This window comes from Haliotis rubra, unplaced genomic scaffold (genome assembly GCF_003918875.1).
Source record: "Haliotis rubra isolate DU_JTF1 unplaced genomic scaffold, ASM391887v1 Scf852, whole genome shotgun sequence".
NCBI lineage: Eukaryota > Metazoa > Mollusca > Gastropoda > Lepetellida > Haliotidae > Haliotis > Haliotis rubra.
The window spans coordinates 348,526-368,222 of NW_025767582.1; the positions used below are offsets into that span (position 1 = coordinate 348,526).

Genomic DNA, 19,697 nt, shown 5'->3' on the forward strand with positions numbered 1-19,697 from the left:
AAGCCACATCCGATCGGTTGAGTGATTTTTTACACCAGGTTCCATCAAGGTATATAATTTGAAACCCCAAATTGCGGTATTCTTCAACTGTTCTGAGATAAGCTGATCGCATGGACAGGATTGAGTACTTTACAGCTCTGTCATCTCCCCTTTTGGTGTACCTGAACCCCATTTCTACCAGAGCTACAACAAGTGTTGTTTTCGAGACATTTATTGTATCTTTGATCTCATCTTGTATTTTAGCACACGTCGGTGGTATTTTGCGTTCATACAGTTTATAAACTGCACGGCGTATGACACCCTTATCAAAGCTATCCAGTTTGTGTTTCCAGCCTGGTTTTGATTTTGACACGACCCCTTAGGTAACTAATTTGTGTACAACTTTGTAAACCTGACTATATGTCAAGGGATTTACACATTCTATAGTAAACCCTGTCATAGCTGACGAGAGGTTTCCCCTTTGTTTCTCCAGTATGAAATACTGGTATAAATTTGAAATTAATTGTTCTGAAGAGATATAAAGTCGCATGTTGCCAGTTCAGTGCTCATACACGAAATGAAACTTCTATGGGTGAACAAGATTATCTATGCGATTTGAATTAAGACTTTTTTACGTAATTATTTTGAATATATAACTACTACAAGAGTTCCATCTTTTTCACATATAGATGTTAAAAAAACCAAACTTTTACAATCATTTATGCAATTTGATTTGTTGAGCCTATATGAATAATTAAAGTCTGTATTTCAAAACTACAGTTTGTACTTCGAATATTTACGAATGTTGTTAAAACGTCAAGATTTCCTCCTGTGAAGTCACCCCTCAAGTGCATTTTTTCATCTGAGCTTTAATATCCAACTAGGTAGAGTCGTACATGTATCATATATGTGCTTTTATCTTGTGTCAAATTCATCATATTGATTTTGAAGCCAAAAAGCATTTTCCAAGCATTTCCGGCATTACTTTTTTTAAGGCTACCCATTGCCCCGGTGTCACATTGAGCTTGGACCTTATGAACAAACGATTAAGCCCCTTCCATCCTGATATTAAACATAAGCTGACACACGCACTATATATATTGAAATGACTCATTTTTCACATCATATTTCATAGTTAATGATTGTAACCACTAATCCGGACTGGACACGCCGAAATAAGTTCGTTGCATGTCTGAAGGGTGTTTCATGAAAATATTCTACGTGGTCTGCACGTTCAAGAGTTGCTTCCCATTATTGCTCTCGCGAAGTGAGAGAAGAATTGGCAACGCGGAAGCGGGATTAATTCGAATGCTGAAAAGGTGATCAAATCAAAGCCAATATTCGTTAGATGTGAATGACAACGATTAATGTTCAATAGTTATATCATGTGTGTTTGTCTGGGAATCGTAGCTCTTATGTAATGTAAGCGTAAATATGTATTTGGGTGATAACATTGTTGACAACAGCTGATATGTGTATCTCACTCTCCTACCCAGAGTTCCAGCATAGTACCCAGGGTTCGAAATACGCCATGTATTAGCGTGCCATTGCACAGTAAATTTTGAACTGGAACGGATAAAAAATGTTCTCGGTGCCCTTATGGCACACCTAATTTTGTAGAGACATAACTCACGTTTAGTCATTTAATCCCCAAAACAAAACACTTACGCAAATGACAAATAAGTAAAAACATTTATTGACTTTATCGCCCAGGAAATCACTGGAAATATGATGGATGATGTAAAGAAATCTGATTGTTTTTCCATGTAGAGTGATGGGAGTACTGATAGTTATGTTATTGAAGAGAAATTGTGTATGTTAGATATATTGAACAAGTGAACCTGTCACAAAAGTCTTAGCTATTAAAGGTGTTGTGAAAGCAGAACAAATGAAGCTTAAAAAAGCCATCTTAAACAGAAGACATATCAGTGAAAACAGGTTGCATTTGTTGTTTACTAACAATAATTTCAAATGATCATCATCACTGCTACAGTCATTTATTCTAAAAACGTGGGCACACTTGGTTTCTGAAAGGCACATCTAAAATGTTTGTCTGATGCCCTAAGGCACACTTAGAAAAAAAAGTATTTCTATCCCTGGTACCTCTGCCACAGGCCAGAAAAATGTGACGATTCGTCACATCTTGCACAATGCATTCAATATAATGTACAGATTTCTTTTACTCTTTTATTTTTGACGAGTCTACACATCTAACTAAACATCTTTAATAGAATGGTTTAGTTTCACTGAGAAAATATCCCAAAACATGTAACACTATTTCGATTTGTGTAGCGATCCTTTGTTTACATAGGTTGTACGGCTCCACGTGCTGTCATCGAAGCTGATGGAGTGCAAACGATGCCGCCAGTTTGATATCTAAATATGTACTGTCATAGACCTTACTGTCGCAGTTGTGGAAGAATATATATGTAACAATGTAAAACATTATGAAGAGAGAGCCGAAAAGCTTTCGTGAGTCCAGTCTCTTCTTATTATGAATATGCGCGTTTGATTACAAACAAGAGAAAAGTCCGGTCACGTGATATGCAAATTAGCCTGTGGCAGTGATGTTATGTTAAGTCATAGCTGTGCCGGAGTGTGATGTGTATCTGTGAGAGAAATGTGACTGTCTTCTTTGAAGTTATATATCTTTTTTAAAATCGAATCACTTGGTCTAATGTGACGTGTTATATTTCGCATTACATGTTCTTAGTAGAGCACAGATTCCTGTAATGTTTTTAAACCCATACTCTGATACTGAGGCACTCGACTAACGCTTAGTCCCTGAATATATATATATAATTTTGATTGTAACAAATAGTCCCATTTTTTATTGAACACGAGCCCCAGTGAGGTGAGAGATTCAAAGACCCTGAACCTGGGGAAATCTAGACTTGCTTAATTCAGGGCTTTAGCATTGCAGGGAGGGCTAGACAGTAGGGAAAATAATATGATTCAGGGACTGTGACAGTGTGAGACAGACTAGTGAGGCACCTAACCGCCGGCGTAAGTCAGGGATTGGTCCAACTGAGCCACCGGTCAGGGCTCCAGATAACTTTTGGGGGTGCGAGTGTACTTACACATCATATTGCAAGTGGAGGTGTACTGAGAATTTTGAAGGAGTACTGACATGTTTTTGTGTGAGCGAGTTGGTGATGTGGTTTGTCTGGACGATTCATCAATCACTATTTCCAACCATGTATTTGTATTTGAAGACGCATGAGAAATAACTGAGCGACCGTGTGATGCGCGAAATGTCAGGTCCGACTGGATATAAATAGAAACAGTGTAGTTTTTAGCCAATCGAAAAATAGTGACGCATATCGTTGCATGGCAACGCAAGGGATTCCTATTGTCGGGGTTTCCTCATGTGTCAAATCGGGTTTCGCAAAAGAAACTTGACAAGTATTTATCCGAAATAGATTTCCATTTGCACGATACGCACGGAAATTAAATGTTAGACGTACAAAGGTATTTATGTGCGTACACGATACGCTTGAAATCTTATATTATGTCGTACTTAATTGATTTTGAGGTGTACATTACGCCTGTACGCCCCTTCTCTGTAGCCCTGCCGGTATTTCCAATGAAATGGAAGTCTGACAACTGGTACTCTCGATCACATACTTTGTCAATCCCACAGCACTTACAACTAAAAAATCTGGGGACCAAAAAAGTGACATTAAGGTATATTGTCACTGACAAGGTCTTAGCAGTATATAAACTATATGTCAGTTCCTTGCATTACAGGCCTTGTGGTCTACCCGTCACACCAGTGTAACTTGCCACGGATCCCATGGATGAAAGCTATGAGTGCCTTCTATAATGTAAATTGTAACGTCCTATTTGGGATTACAAATTCTCAGTAAAGTACAGATTCGAGTACTGTTGATTTGAGTTCATGCATTTATTTGTTAAAATCATGGTCTCCAAATCATGTTCCTTATAAACATACTTTAGGTTACACTTTTTTCATTACTTGGTTTACGGATCCGCGGACTGTAATTTTTGTTGAAGTGGAAAAGAAAAATAAAGTCAATTTTGTCCTTTTTTAAATACTGCCGATAAATAAAATCCATATAAATATTTTAAAAATCTACTTTATTGAAATCGACTTTCCAAAACGACTTTAGCAGCAGCGCAAAACAAAATTTTAAATGTTGAAACAAATAAATTCGACGAATTAACTTTACCGAGTGAAAGTGATTGTTTTTTTTAAATCCTCTCATAGTAGGCTATCTGAAATAGCATATTTTCTTTTTACCACCTAAAGAACAGGAATATTGCTGTAAAATATCTGTAAACCAAGTAATAAAAAAGAGTGGCCTTATTGTATCATACACTGGTTTATAAAAGATATACCAGACTGTGTTTAAGCATCGGGAAACACCTTTCATTCTTTCACTTATATTTTTCAGTGTAACTTAAAGTGAAGAGATCTGGCTGTGGAGGTTCCAGTGATGTGTGTACGACGGCGGCGCCGTTTGCTGATTTACCTGCTGTTTGGGACAGTAGTGTTCATAGGGGTGTACTACGTCCTTCTCAGGGGACAGCAGAACACACCAGGCAGACATCGACATAAAAATGATTTTGATGTTTGGCCAATTGGATTACCGAGGAGCACAGAGAGGGTATGTTCACTGATAGTTGTAAAGAAAATGGGCACCCATAACTGTTTGTTAATTGAAAATGATTACACGATTTTGAAATAGATTAGGTGCAAACAAACGTGGATAAGCGCACTGATGAATGTTATTGTTGCTTTATTCTTCTTATTGGCTCGGCAGTTTTGACTGGGGTCGTATCTCCGCATTGTGTCTGTAAGTTCCTGGGTCCCGATCAACAAACCGTTCGTAGTGCTACGACATTCGTAAGCCTCTCCATTTCTGGTGTCCAATGTCATGATGTTGCCAGAATGTTGCAAAAGTCGGTTTAAATACATACTTAATCACAATGAATCTCCTCATTTCATCCTCTAACTCCAGCCAAACATGTCATTGCTGCATTCACATTACCTGATGCAAACAATCACTGGATTGTCTGGTCAAGACTTGATTATTTACAGACCGCCACCATATACTGTAGCTGGAGTATTGCTGAGTGCGGCATAAAACTAAACTCACTCACTCACTCATCTACACATCTGGTATTTTCTATGCCTCTTTGGCATGATGTTGAATGTTTTGCCTGTTTCAGTCCCTGACGCCACACTAGTTTCTGGTGACCAATGTTACGATAATGCTGGAAATTGCAAAAGCATACTTAATTGCAATGAATGTCCTCATTTTGTGATCTAACTCCAGCCACACACATGACTGCTGCAAAAGGGGCGATAGGGTAGCCTAGTGGTTAAAGCGTTCGTTCATCACGCCGAAGACCAGGGTTCGATTCCCCTGCATGGGTACACCATTTCTGGTCTTATTGCTGGAATATTGCTAAAAGCGTTGTAAAACTAAACTCACTCACTGCTGCATTATTATGGGATGAAGAAAAGGGTGTGTATTGTTGATGCTACCTATGTCTGTACGTGGTATTTTGTCTGCTTGCTGTTCGCATGATGTTGAGCAGGGTTCCAGATAATTTTTCATGATCAGAAGTACGTACTCCTTATTTTTTCAGTAAAGCACTGACTACTCCTTATTTTTTCAGTATAGGAGGCCTGGAAAACAATAAGAGTACATTTAGAGTACTGAATGGAATTTAATGGAGTATCAGTAATCTTGTGTTTCGTTTCATATATGCACCACAACATTGCTACTCTTGTGTAAACAGGTCAATAAACAATAAAACAATGCTTTTTCAGATAAATACGTCTGTAAATGATTCTAAGACTGTACACCATTGTTGTGGTGCGTATCTGCTATGTTTTCCTACCGTATCATACTTATTTTATATCTGTACATACGCCGATAAGGCCCTTATCTGGAGCCCTGGTTGAGTATGTCGCCTGGTTGTGTTTCAGCCGCTGAGGCCGATCCCCATCCTGGTGCCCCAGATCCATGTGAAAGAGATGCCCCCCATCCTGGTGTCCCCCGACATGTCCCACGCTGAGGCTGAAGAGAACTTCTTCAAGTACGTTATGTGGACTGTCACCTTGGCTTGACCATCAGGCAATGTATACTCTCAAACCTTCCATTTATATGGAGTTTCTGTTGAGTAAAACAAGCACTTTCTTCCGGTGAAATGTGTGCACTGTCATCTTGACCTACAGACTGTGTCTGCTCTCAAACCCACCATTCATGTGAATATTTTTTTGTTGTAAAATGAGTGCTATCTTCCGGTGAAATGTGTGCTCTGTCACCTTGACCTTCAGACTGTGTCTACTCTCAAACCAAAGCAACTATATTGAGTAAATGAGTCCTCTTTTCAAGTGAGCCGTGTGTACTGTCGCTGTGCCCTTGAGATCTTGTCAGGGATTGAACCAAAGATGCCATGTTGAGATTTTGCAAAATACCTTGATTACTAAATCTGATTTTGTTGGCAGTCAAAAAGATGAACTTGTTTTCAAATGTATTTGTTTCACCAGATATGTTGCAAATGGATATATCATATCAAAGGGCCATGGGGCGGTGGGGTAGCCTAATGGTTAAAGCGTTGGCTCGTCACGCCGAAGACCCGGGTTTGAATCCCCACATGGGTACACTGTGTGAAGCCCATTTCTGGTGTCCCCTGCCGTGATGTTGCTGGAATATTGCTAAAAGCGACATAAAACCAAACTCAGTCAGTCAGTCAGTCAAAGGGCCATAACTCTTTCTGGTCCAAATCACTTCAAACTTCCTTTGTAGAAAAGACTTCAGGGTTCGAAATACCCCATATATTAGTGTGCCATGGCACGGTAAATATTGAAATGGCACGGATAAAAAATGTTCTCGGTGCCCTTTTTAGACACCTCATGTTTTAGAGACATAACTCACATTTAGTCATTTAATCCCCCAAACAATTATTTTTTTCCAAATTGAATAATACCATACATATCTGAATGCTCATAAACCCATTTCTTTATTTAACAGTAAATTTCAAATGATCATCATCATTGTCATTTATTCTAAAAACATGTGGGCACACTCAATTTCTGAATGGCACACCCAAAATATTTGTCTGGTGCCCTAAGGCACACTTAGAAAAAAAAGTATTTCTATCCCTGGACTTTTTTTATTGTGAATTATTTTGATTCATTCTCAGATTGCATCCACATAGGATGCAATGGTTTGTGAGGTAAAACACTCCCTGTCTGCTCATAATGTCAATTACTGGATTGTCTGATTATTATTTTGACCAAACATTTCATGCGGCAGGATCTGCTGATCATGGGTTTGAATCCCACTTACTATGAAGAATGATAATGATAATAATGAATTTATCTACCGGTATATCATTGAATTTTCTGTCCCTTTTGACAGCAATATGATTGGCAAGATTCAGGAGAATCATGCTAAATATGCGGACCTCGCCTTTGAAATGTCTAGCTTGCATCCCAAGTACACTGTCGTCAGGCTCCCCATTGTTCTCGGTGCCCTTGGTTTTGGTACCTCCTGATCTCTTGGCGCAGATCAGGAGAGTGCCCGGGTTCTCCACCGGGAGCACAGCCCTTCTGACACTCTTGGTAATGCAGAAGGCTGCAGTGTTGGGGAGTCTACATATTCTCCGGAAAGTTCTTGGAGGGTTCGACTAGGCAGCGTTTCCTGGGAGAAGTCCCATTCGCTGTCTGGGCTGCGTGTAAGGGCTCTGAGCTGATGATGAGCCTTACCAGCCTGACTGTGCCGGGATCACCCGAACCCTCTCTGCTGCATATTATCTTTAATCTGTAAAACAAAAAAATAATTACAATGCCCAGATCCATATGATAACCTCTGCAAGACACATTGATTGCTTGGGACTTTCTCTAACCTGGAACCCGTGAAGGTCCAGGTCAGAATGTGCCTTCAGTGACCCATGCTTGTCTACTAACGGGATTGGGTGGTCAGGCTCGCTGACTTGGCTGACATATGTCATCGGTTCCCAATTGCATAGATCGATGCTCATGCTGTTGATCACTGGATTGTCTGGTCCAGACTCGATTATTTACAGACTGCCGCCATATAGCTGGAATATTGCTGAGTGTGGCGTAAAACTAAACTCACTCACTCTAACCTGGAATCCTAATGGACTATAGTCCGTTTGGCTCAAAAGCAGACCGGTGAATTGCAATCTAACTCGAAAACTAATAAACATAAAATACTCAATGAAATGCTGATCATAATCAAAACATCATACCCACTCGGTGAGTTTTTTTCAGAATTTTTGTCCTGAAAATAAAAAAGTTGTTTAACAATCTATCATTAAAATATTGACACAGTTCACTATTTGTTACGAGGGAGGAGTGCAGAGAAAGGGACAGCCAGGTGTTCGAGAAAGGATGGAGACGTCACAGCACAGGTTAATGAATCAATAACTTTGTCGGCACTGGTGCACGTGCTTCTCTAACAAGAGTGGGTATGATGTTTTGATTATGATCAGCGTTTCATTGAGTATTTTATGTTTATTAGTTTTCGAGTTAGATTGCAATTCATCGGTCCGCTTTTGAGCCAAACGGACCATAGCTTTCATTTGTTTGTTTGTTTGTTGCCTCACTCACCAATATCTCAGCTATATGGCGGCGGTCTGTAAATAGTCGAGTCTGGACCAATCCAGCATGAGCTTCGATCTACGCAATTGGAATACAGTCACACATGTGTCAAACAAGTCAGAGAGTCTGACCACTGGATCCCGTCAGTAGCCTCTTTCAAACATGGATTGCTGAAAACCACTTTTAACCCGTATCTTCTTGATCTGGCTAGTTTTGAGGGAACCCCTGTTAATCTGTACTGTTAAATAATCTTGGCAAGGGAGTCGGAGTAAAGTCCTTAAACAAAATATTAAGCATTCAATAAGTGTCAGTTTTTAATGTTTTTCAGTATTTTTTTTAAAAAATTTTTTAACACTTTATTTCTTTGTAATGGGTACATAATTTATGCATTTGTGGTACATGTAAATATTATAAAACAAGGACATGGGTGGTAGATAATCCGTAGGCTATAGGAATACATTTGTTGTTGCAATTTATGTGAAGAGGTTATGGCAAGATGACCAAAAGGTGAAGAATTTACCATAGTTGTAGTGTGAAAAGGCAGCACATTTGTCAATTTCATACAAGGTGTGTAGATAATTTTTAATCCAGCAATCTGTTTTTCAGTAGTTTTAATCACCCAAACTTGAGAAGGATAAACCTTTCCACTGTTTGCAGGAGAATACAGTGGGGTCATTGATGGTCAAAGGGAGATAATTTGTCACAGTTAGACACATTTACCTCCACTTATACCAAAGCCAGATATGTTGAAAATAAGTTGTTTTCATTAAGGAAATGGAAGAAATGTTTACTTCTAGTATTTGAAATGATATGAGCGCACTTAATGAATCTAACTGAACTAATTTTTTAATTAGATTTTTGTATTTACAATTTTCATTTAACAAAACAATCGAGTTTGATTTTTGAATTTTGTTTAAGCTTGTTGATAAAATGTGACAAGTTTATTCTGTGATAAGGCCTCATGGCCAAAAGCACATGAAAGTACATTTCAATATCATATGCATGACAGCTCAAGTTGGCAGATTTCGTTTCAAGTATTTGACAGATTTTTTCGGGATTGTTAGACGTTACCAGCTGATACATTTTTACCCTTGTAGGACACGTGAAATAATAAGGAGAGATTAGTTGCTCTCTTAGATGCTTCTAATATGGACAAACTAATACAAAGTGATGCTCATCTTCTACAACACTCATAGTACAATTAGAGCATAAAAGTTGGTCGGTATCAATATCATTATCATACTTTAATTTACAAATCTTTAATTTGTGTGACTGGAATCTAACTTTACAAAATATTCGTAATAAATCTTTATGACTAAACAGTTCTACGACATATCGTTCAGTGTCTAGCAAACATTTAATGCTAGAATAAAGGAGAAATCACTCCTTCCCGATAACCTACCGTGCCAATCCTGGAATTGTATATCCTTACAGCGTGTCGAAAAGGTATGCATAAATATAGCATAATTGCCAAAATCCTGTGATATCCAAACATAAGAAAATGTTGATAAAATGTTGATAAAAAGTTACAGGTTCTGAAACAGATTAGAAAAATTGCATTTAAACCTGTTGATTTTGTCTCAAAATTGATTCAGGAGCACTGATATATAAGCAATTTTTTATGATCAGTGATGTGACGATGTCGTGTGACGACAACATTGTTTTGGGTTGCAGGTTCCTGGAGAACAAAGACGTGAAGTGTAACAACGATCAGCGCCTTGGACACCAGCATGACGGAGGTTGGAATGTCTGCATGTCTCCTCCAATGGGGCTGGTACAACCGTGTCTGGTGTACTCCTTTGGGTGAGTCAGTGAGGCTAGAATGTCTGTAAAACTCCTAATATGGGGCTACTACAATCAGTGTTTCCATTATCTGGTATATACCGGACTTTGACCAGTATAAAGTTAGAATGTCCGGTAATTTCAAAGGCTGTCGGTCATCGTGTCAGGCAAATTTTAAAATAAATTTTCTAATTACCTCTGTCAATTTTGTTTCTCCTTGAAAAAGATAACGTTTCCACAATGACATCGAGGTGTTGTCAAATAAAAAATAGCAGTTTTGGAAAACCCAAGGCTAAATATAGCAGTATTGACGCATTGTGATACCGTCTACTTTTCTGATTTGTTATTGGGTACAAGGTCTCGCACACAATAAAAAGCGTGATCACTTGACCGGTAAGAATTTACAAATAACCTGTATATGAAATGCTAGCCGGTCACAATCTCCTGCTGTACAAAATGCCAGCGGAAAAGCTGTTACAGCTATATGTGGTGTACTCATTTTGGTGATCAGTTACCGAGGGGTGGGTATTGCAGAGAATTTTTATATTGCGATATATTGCGATGCAAAAGCATATATTGCGATATGTATTGCAATACATTGCAAGAAGGTTTTTTCCAACAAAAAACTACGTATAATCGAGTTAATGCTTGATTTATAGGGTAAAAACACAACAAAATCACTATGCTTGAGTAAGATTTAATAAAAACTTTTAATCATGACAAAAAACAAATGTAAATAAAATTCTTCACAAATAAAAAAAGGAAAGGAACAACTTAAAAAACGGAAATATCCGAAGATATCCGAGTGTTACGAAGTTTTCTGAATGCATGTCAAAGAACCGGTTTTCGATCAGCATATCGCAATGCGTATCGTTTTCATGTCTGAACTGGTAAATACCGGTAAACCGGTTATATTGAGCAGCACTATCAGTTACCGAGGCTGTATCAACTGTGCAACTCCAATGGGCCTCAAACACCCGTGTTTATGTACGCCTTTGCTTGATTGAGTTAGTGGGTGAGAGAATGACTAAATGTGGAATTTCTTTAAAATCTACCATGTGGCGTGACTTGCGAAGATCAGGGTTAGAATTGATCTTCAGCAACTCATGTTAACGGACGTGTGTGTCAATATCTGAGTGTATCGACATAATTATTGCACTTACTTCAGTATCAACCTTCAAGAAACGAGACCCGTGAAGGTCCGGGTTAGAATTGATCTTCAGTAAGCCATGCTTGTTGTAAGGGACGACTAACAGGATCATGTGGTCAGGCTCACTGACTTGGTTGACACATCATCGTATCCCAGTCGTGTGGATCGATGCTCGTGTTGTTGATCACTGTATTGTCTGGTTTAGACTCATATCGGGAATATTGTGGCGTAAAACTAAACTCACTCACTCACTGCCATGTGGACACAAGAATCATTGTAAGCATTGTAAACATTTAACCACTTTACAATTCCAGTGTCTTTCTTGCATGTGTGCATTTCATTGCATGACAGTATTAGTATAAAAAACATTAATTAGAAATTGCCTCGGGGAAAACGCTTAAAATTGGTGATTACATTAAAAATGTATATATTTCGATTATAATCGATACTCATTCACCACAAGTCCTCAGATAATCGAGTGGATTTGGTTTCAGATTCCCAACACTAGTCAGTACTGTGTTTTTACATTAGGACTAATTGTGTCTACATTTGAGAATGTCACTGTGGATCATTGATTTGCTCTTGTTCAAATATTAGAGATATGCTCCCTGAAAACACCTGAAAGTCAGCCATTTTGATATGTTTAGTCTTGTCTCTTCACTTGGTGTTTTAAGTAGAAATGCATTTAAGTGTTCAGTAGGAAATAGTGTCATATACAGAAGACCATCTGGCATCTTTTGCTCATGTTGTAAATCTACATGATTCTGTGGACACAAAAGAGCCCTTGAAACTTTCCGTTTGTTAATATGCTACTGATATTCTGATTCTCTCATCTCTTCCAGCATCGGCACGGACTGGCAGTTTGATGATGCCGTCTCTAAGATATATGGATGTCGAGTGCTGGCATATGATCCCAGGTAATACACAGAGGTGTTGAAGATGTCTTTCGCTTTGATGATGATGATGATTGAGTGAGTGAGCATGGTTTTACGCCGCTTTTAGCAATATTCCAGCAATATCGGGGGGGCTTCACACATTGTACCCATGTGGGGAATCAAACCCAGGTTTTCGACGTGACGAGCGAACGCTTTAACCACTAGGCTACCCCACTGCCCCGATGATGATGATGGTGATGATGATGGAGACATGTGATGATGATGGTGATGGTGACGTGCTGATGATGGTGGTGATGGAGACATGTGATGATGATGATGACTGGTGGTGATGATTATGGTGGTTATGATGATGATGATGATGGTGGTTTGGTTGATGATGATGATAGTGGTGGTGGTGATGATGATGATGGTGGTTTCGATGATGATGATGGTGGTTATGATGATGATAGTGGTGGTGGTGACATGTGGTGATGATGATGATGATGATGGCATATGGTGATGATGACTTGTGGTGATGATGATGATGATGATAATGACATGTGGTGATGATGACCATGCCTGATGTTATTTTATGTGCATTATGTTTTTTCAGCATCAACACCCGCGCCCACAACCGAAGCGCCTTGATTCAGTTCCAGGAGCTGGGCATTGCACCCAAGAACTTTGAAACTCCTGCAGGTTGGCAGATGAAGACTCTGGCCCAATTCCTCAAAGACAATAGACACCAGAATGTAAGTCCGCAGTTCCTCAAAGGTATTGGACACCAGAATTTACGCACATTGCCAATTTGATTTTCCCTGCTTAGGTTTATGTGTGAAACAGATGGAAACATATATTTTAAACTTATCCTATCTCATGGTATGTGCCTCTCTTTTCTTCTATGACCCATATGTAGAAACTTAGCTTTAGGCTAAGTTGAATCAGATCTGGCCTCTGTACCACCTGACCTCTGATCCACTCCGATAGCAGGACCTGTCAATCATCTCTATAAGCGTGCACATTGCTCAGATGATCACATGACATCATTCTCTTTCTTGTTGCTACACCGAGTGGACATGTGCTGTTCCCTCAGTTGGACACAGTATTTTATTGTTTCATCATGGGTAAATATAATTGAAGTTCCACAAGAAAACGGAAACACTGTGACAAATGTAAGAGCAACTTTTCAGTCGCCGATCCACATTCTTTATGTGGATGGTATAGGCTGGTGGGACTGGTTGCGCTGTTGTTCACATCGTGCTCACCCAGATGCCGATGAATTTTCGGCATATCGACGGGTTGGATCTAGAAGAATGGCGGATAGAGAGTGTTGGAGGCCATCTGAGGGTCCTTCCTCTTCCAAACATGCTAAGACGGACCGCCGTTCTAAAGTGGCAGTTAGACAATCTAAATAACCATCACCAGATGGCGACTTCTGATTCCTATTTGAGTGAAAATTTACGTCGACATTTTCGCCCTCAAACTTCGAGTCCCGTCACTAAATAGGCCGATTCTCCGAGGCCGAGTTTAAACTACTTCTCCCTCGTAGTCTAGGCCTTCTGCATTGGTTACGATTTCCCAGGCTCCCATCATTACGGCGGGTGCTCCGGTTGTTTCCAGTGCGCCGCTTGGGGTGGGTGTTACGGTTCCCACGCCTGCAGTGTGTGCGCTTAGTCAGAGAGTTCACCCGATGCGGCGCTTTTAGTTGGTTTGGCACTTTCAACCACACTGATTGGATCATCGCTTGCTAACTATGCACCACTTCCATCCAGTTCGGCGCTTTGCCCCAATCGCCGTTCTCTTATCCTCGTATGCCGTGCAGCGCTTTCTGCACCACTCACTTATGTAACTCTGCATATGGAGTGCTGCTTTCTTCCAATGTGGCGCTTTCATATGGTTCGACGCTTCCACCCAGTGCAGGATTTCATGTTACAACACCGGTGCCTTATGGTTTCAAGCCGAGTGTGTCGCTTCAGTCTACTCAGCTGTCTCATACACCCCCTTATTGGGTTTCGGTGCTCCCTCCCAGAGCGTTGCTTCCTGTTTTTATGGTGTTTTCCACTGGTACACCTTCGTTTGTTGGATCTGGACTACATTTCAGTGCGACGCTTTCAACTAGTTCGGCACTTACGTCCAGTGCGTCGCTTCAGGCTACGCCTTTGTCTCAACCATTGGGATATTTGGCACTCCACTATGATTCGTCGCTTCATCCTCCTATGCCCAACCACACTGATTGGATCATCGCTTGCTAACTATGCACCACTTCCATCCAGTTCGGCGCTTTGCCCCAATCGCCGTTCTCTTATCCTCGTATGCCGTGCAGCGCTTTCTGCACCACTCACTTATGTAACTCTGCATATGGAGTGCTGCTTTCTTCCAATGTGGCGCTTTCATATGGTTCGACGCTTCCACCCAGTGCAGGATTTCATGTTACAACACCGGTGCCTTATGGTTTCAAGCCGAGTGTGTCGCTTCAGTCTACTCAGCTGTCTCATACACCAGCTCTATTGGGTTTCGGTGCTCCCTCCCAGAGCGTTGCTTCCCGTTTTTATGGTGTTTTCCACTGGTACACCTTCGTTTGTTGGATCTGGACTACATTTCAGTGCGACGCTTTCAACTAGTTCGGCACTTACGTCCAGTGCGTCGCTTCAGGCTACGCCTTTGTCTCAACCATTGGGATATTTGGCACTCCACTATGATTCGTCGCTTCATCCTCCTATGCCCAACCACACTGATTGGATCATCGCTTGCTAACTATGCACCACTTCCATCCAGTTCGGCGCTTTGCCCCAATCGCCGTTCTCTTATCCTCGTATGCCGTGCGGCGCTTTCTGCACCACTCACTTATGTAACTCTGCATATGGAGTGCTGCTTTCTTCCAAAGTGGCGCTTTCATATGGTTCGACGCTTCCACCCAGTGCAGGATTTCATGTTACAACACCGGTGCCTTATGGTTTCAAGCCGAGTTTGTCGCTTCAGTCTACTCAGCTGTCTCATACACCAGCTCTATTGGGTTTCGGTGCTCCCTCCCAGAGCGTTGCTTCCCGTTTTTATGGTGTTTTCCACTGGTACACCTTCGTTTGTTGGATCTGGACTACATTTCAGTGCGACGCTTTCAACTAGTTCGGCACTTACGTCCAGTGCGTCGCTTCAGGCTACGCCTTTGTCTCAACCATTGGGATATTTGGCACTCCACTATGATTCGTCGCTTCATCCTCCTATGCCCGACACTAGATCGACTGTGCCTCCCGTGTCTTCGGCATTGTCTGTGGCTACGTCTTCTTCTATTTCCAGACCGATCCTTCCGGTGTCTTGGAATCCGTCTTCAGATGTTTCTGCATCCTAGCCCATTGACTTTGATTCCATCGTTAGAGCGGAGGCCTCGGCGGTGGGTCAGTACCCCCCAGATACAGTGGCACAGTCCACTGGTCCTGTCATCGTGTCTCAGTACCCCCCAGTTACAGTGGCACAGTCCACTGGTCCTGTCATCGTGTCTCAGTACCCCCCAGTTACAGTGGCACAGTCCACTGGTCCTGTCATCGTGTCTCAGTACCCCCCAGTTACAGTGGCACAGTCCACTGGTCCTGTCATCGTGTCTCAGTACCCCCCAGATACAGTGGCACAGTCCACTGGTCCTGTCATCGTGTCTCAGTACCCCCAGTTACAGTGGCACAGTCCACTGGTCCTGTCATCGTGTCTCAGTACCCCCAGTTACAGTGGCACAGTCCACTGGTCCTGTCATCGGTCTCAGTACCCCCAGTTACAGTGGCACAGTCCACTGGTCCTGTCATCGTGTCTCAGTACCCCCCAGATACAGTGGCACAGTCCACTGGTCCTGTCATCGTGTCTCAGTACCCCCCAGTTACAGTGGCACAGTCCACTGGTCCTGTCATCGTGTCTCAGTACCCCCAGTTACAGTGGCACAGTCCACTGGTCCTGTCACCATGTCAGCTCACTGTTTAGATGAGGCACTTGCCTCTGCCACGCCTTCTCCTGCATCGGATTGTATCTCGACATCTGATACTTTTTTCACAGAACTTAAATAGCAAGAACAAAGAAATCAGATAAAGTGGTCTACGTGTTTCCAGGACCAACCCAAGAATAAGAATAATACGATGATGAAGATTTTGTTTACATTCTATGTGCGCTTTCCGACATGAAACATTTGTTGCACATAGAAAGACCTCTGAGAATAAGTACAGTTTGACACCTTTTATTACTCCCTGCAACTGTGTTTGATGTAGGATTAAAGCCTGGAGTGATGCAGGTCATTGCTCTTGAAAATTTTGTCGGAACCCATGAACCCAGATATGGTAACCTAGCAACGAAATCCGGATGGACCCAGATTAGCGCCAAGGGTCATAACTTTCTGGGATACCTGAGGAATGCGAATTGTTAGTGTCTGGGATGCCCGTGCCCCATGTGGAATTGGAGAGCTGCAATATTTGTGGATTATTTTTGTCTGAATCAGAGGTACAGATAAGCTGCGTATCCGCGTAAATAACGCAAATATTTATGTGAAAACTCAGGAATTAAGTCTAGTGCGTACAAGTATGCTTGAATTTTTGTAAATACTCAATAAATGTGATCTTATATGCGAGGTTACTGAGGATAGAAAAAGCAACTGAGGTATATTGAGAGGTTCTGTTTCAGCAAACAAATAAACCAACATTTAAACTTTATTATATTTTGACAATTAATGAAAAATGGCAAAATACCCAAATGAGTTTGAGTGAGGTGGGTACAATTTATTTGGTTACTCAAAGGAAAATTAGGATACCCAATTGAGGTGAACAAAAGCGAGTACATAACTCAGTGACCCAAAAAGTTATCTGTAGCTCTGCTGAATATAATTATCTTGTCAATTCAAGAGGGGTCAATATATAGGGCATCCTCGATAGTCTCCAGGGTATACGTTACGATCACTCTCCACTATACCCTGGATGCATTCACGGCTTGGCCTGATGATTTAATTACCTCCCTTTGCTGGCTCCACATTCTCACAGTAGCCAATCAGATAAGCTGTCGTTACATCTGAGCTTGCCAGTGTCAACAAAGATAGCGGTCGCGGTCGCGAAAGTTTGTTCGCAGTGCCACTCATATTTTTGGAAAAATCATACAGACAAATTGACAGATCTGAAATTTTAAAAAAATATATGAAAGAACTCCTTCTACCTCTTTCAGAGTACCTCTGCATCAGTTGTGTTGCCAAGTTTGAACGGTTAGATAATTTAAGAAGCAAAAGTGAGTTGTGATTGGTTCGCTCAACTTCCCAGCGTAAACACCTGATTGGATAAAAAGCCAGCCAAGGGAGGTAATAAGATCATCGGGCCAAGCCGTGGATGCATCCAGGGTATAGTGGAGAGTGATTATCGAGGATGTATATAGGCATGCCTCTTGAAAAAGTAGATTTTAACTTCCAGCCATTAACGTCGGTCCTTCCATCCTTAAACAATTCACCAGAGTTCACATTGTCAGACTTGCATGACCTGTGTACCTGTGTCATCGATCCACTTTACTGCCTCATCGCTACTGTTTTCCAAATGTTAAAGTGTGAATATTTCTTTAAATCCCCCACTGTCTCATTACATAGTGTATGTTAAGATATTTTCCAACATAATCATCATTTTATGACGCAGTAGTTGAAAAGTCTTTTCAGAGCTAGAAACTGATATCAAGCCAAGCAGTTGATAACATACTATTTGATAGCATTAATCATAGATCCGGGTTAGAATTGATCTTCAGACCCCCATGCTTGTTGTCAGATGCGACTAACGGGATCAGAAGGTCAGACTCGCCGACTTGGTTGACACATATCATTGTATCTTAGTGCGTTGATCTTATGCTGTTGATCACTGGATTGTCTGGTCCAGACTCGATTATTTACACACCATTAAGCTGGAATATTGCTGAGTGCAAAGAGCATACAAACAAAAATGCATCTTTTCCGGTTCTGCGCTCAGTGGAATGGAGACCCATGGAGACCATATTCTTGGTAAAGAGCTCAAAAACAAATAGACAAACATGAAAGTTCTTTTGTTTTGTTTTTTCCAGACATATATCAACTATCTAAAGTTTGACATCGAGTACTCGGAATGGAAAGTGATACAAGCAATGCTGGGAGAAGGATCTCTCAGGAATGTCAAACAGATTGGATTCGAAATGCATTCCCGAGAACTGTTCAAAGTTTCCAAGATTGATTTACCAACTGGTACTGAAGACTTTGTTAGAATGTACCAAATTTTGCGGAAATTGGAGCAGCATAATTTCCGGAAGTTTAATTACAGAAAAAACCCATTTGGAGAGTATAAATCCCTCCACACAAAGAAGTTGAGATCGTGTTGCTACGAGCTGCATTATGTCAACATGAATCTGTTGAAGCCAAATGAGACTATCGTCCATACAAAAGATGCCCAAATGTTTCATTAGAGGAAATTTCATGGAATTGTGGTGGTCAGATAGAAAAGGATGGAAAGGTTGAAATTCTGTGTTGTGAAATATTTAGAATTCTCTTAGACATTCCCTCATCTAAAACTGATCAAGTTGCCTTCCATTTGAAGCTATTTTAATCTGTTTCCATGTTCATAATAGTCCTGATAATGGTAATAATACTTCACTAATATTGCATATTTGATTCACATTGGGGTTTTGGTGGTTTTGATTGTGTGAGTGACAGGTGTTGTCAGTATGGCATGTAGGGGTGTCACGATACACCAATCTCACGATACGATACGTATCACGATTTTAAGGTCCCGATACGATACGTATCGCGATACGTAATTTTTGCGCCTTTTCATAGCATTACCTTACCGGCAACGTACGCGCTCGCTGATTGGTCCATCAAAATAGTCTAGCCAATCACAAAAGTTGTTAGTTTCCAACCTATTTTTTAAGTAAAGCTAGCTACATCTATTTATCGGAGCGGTCTCGTATAATTTTACTATCAAGACTTTGAAGGAGATGGATATAGCATAAAAATTTGAATCGAAAAAGTTTTAAAATAGGAATCAATACACGCAAGCATGTATCGCGTATCGTATCGTCAGTAAAAATGTATCGATGCATCGATACATTCACGTATCGCGACACCCCTAATGGCATGACATGCCTTTTTGCGAACACCTGGTGTTAAGTATTTTCGGTGATCCAAACACATCATTGTCACTGCTATTGTGCCTTTTGTGCCGAATAAACAGATAATTACCACTGATTATATGCATTTTGCTCTTTTTCATTTAGGTATTGCATGGATTTTACTCCCAAGAATCCAAACTTCTGGGTACTTTTTAACCAGTTAGTAGACATA

The 19,697-nt window shown here is 40.8% G+C and overlaps 1 protein-coding gene across 1 annotated transcript; it reads left to right on the forward strand.

The window, feature by feature from the left end:
- The first annotated feature begins 1,236 nt into the window (after positions 1-1,236).
- On the forward strand, positions 1,237-19,080 carry LOC124262747. The gene is made up of 7 exons (XM_046697297.1): positions 1,237-1,298; positions 4,398-4,610; positions 5,942-6,051; positions 10,259-10,387; positions 12,359-12,433; positions 13,005-13,143; positions 18,446-19,080. The coding sequence occupies exons 2-7, from the start codon at positions 4,440-4,442 to the stop codon at positions 18,818-18,820; spliced, it is 999 nt and encodes a 332-aa protein (XP_046553253.1). The 5' UTR covers positions 1,237-1,298; positions 4,398-4,439; the 3' UTR covers positions 18,821-19,080.
- The last annotated feature ends 617 nt before the right edge of the window (positions 19,081-19,697 follow it).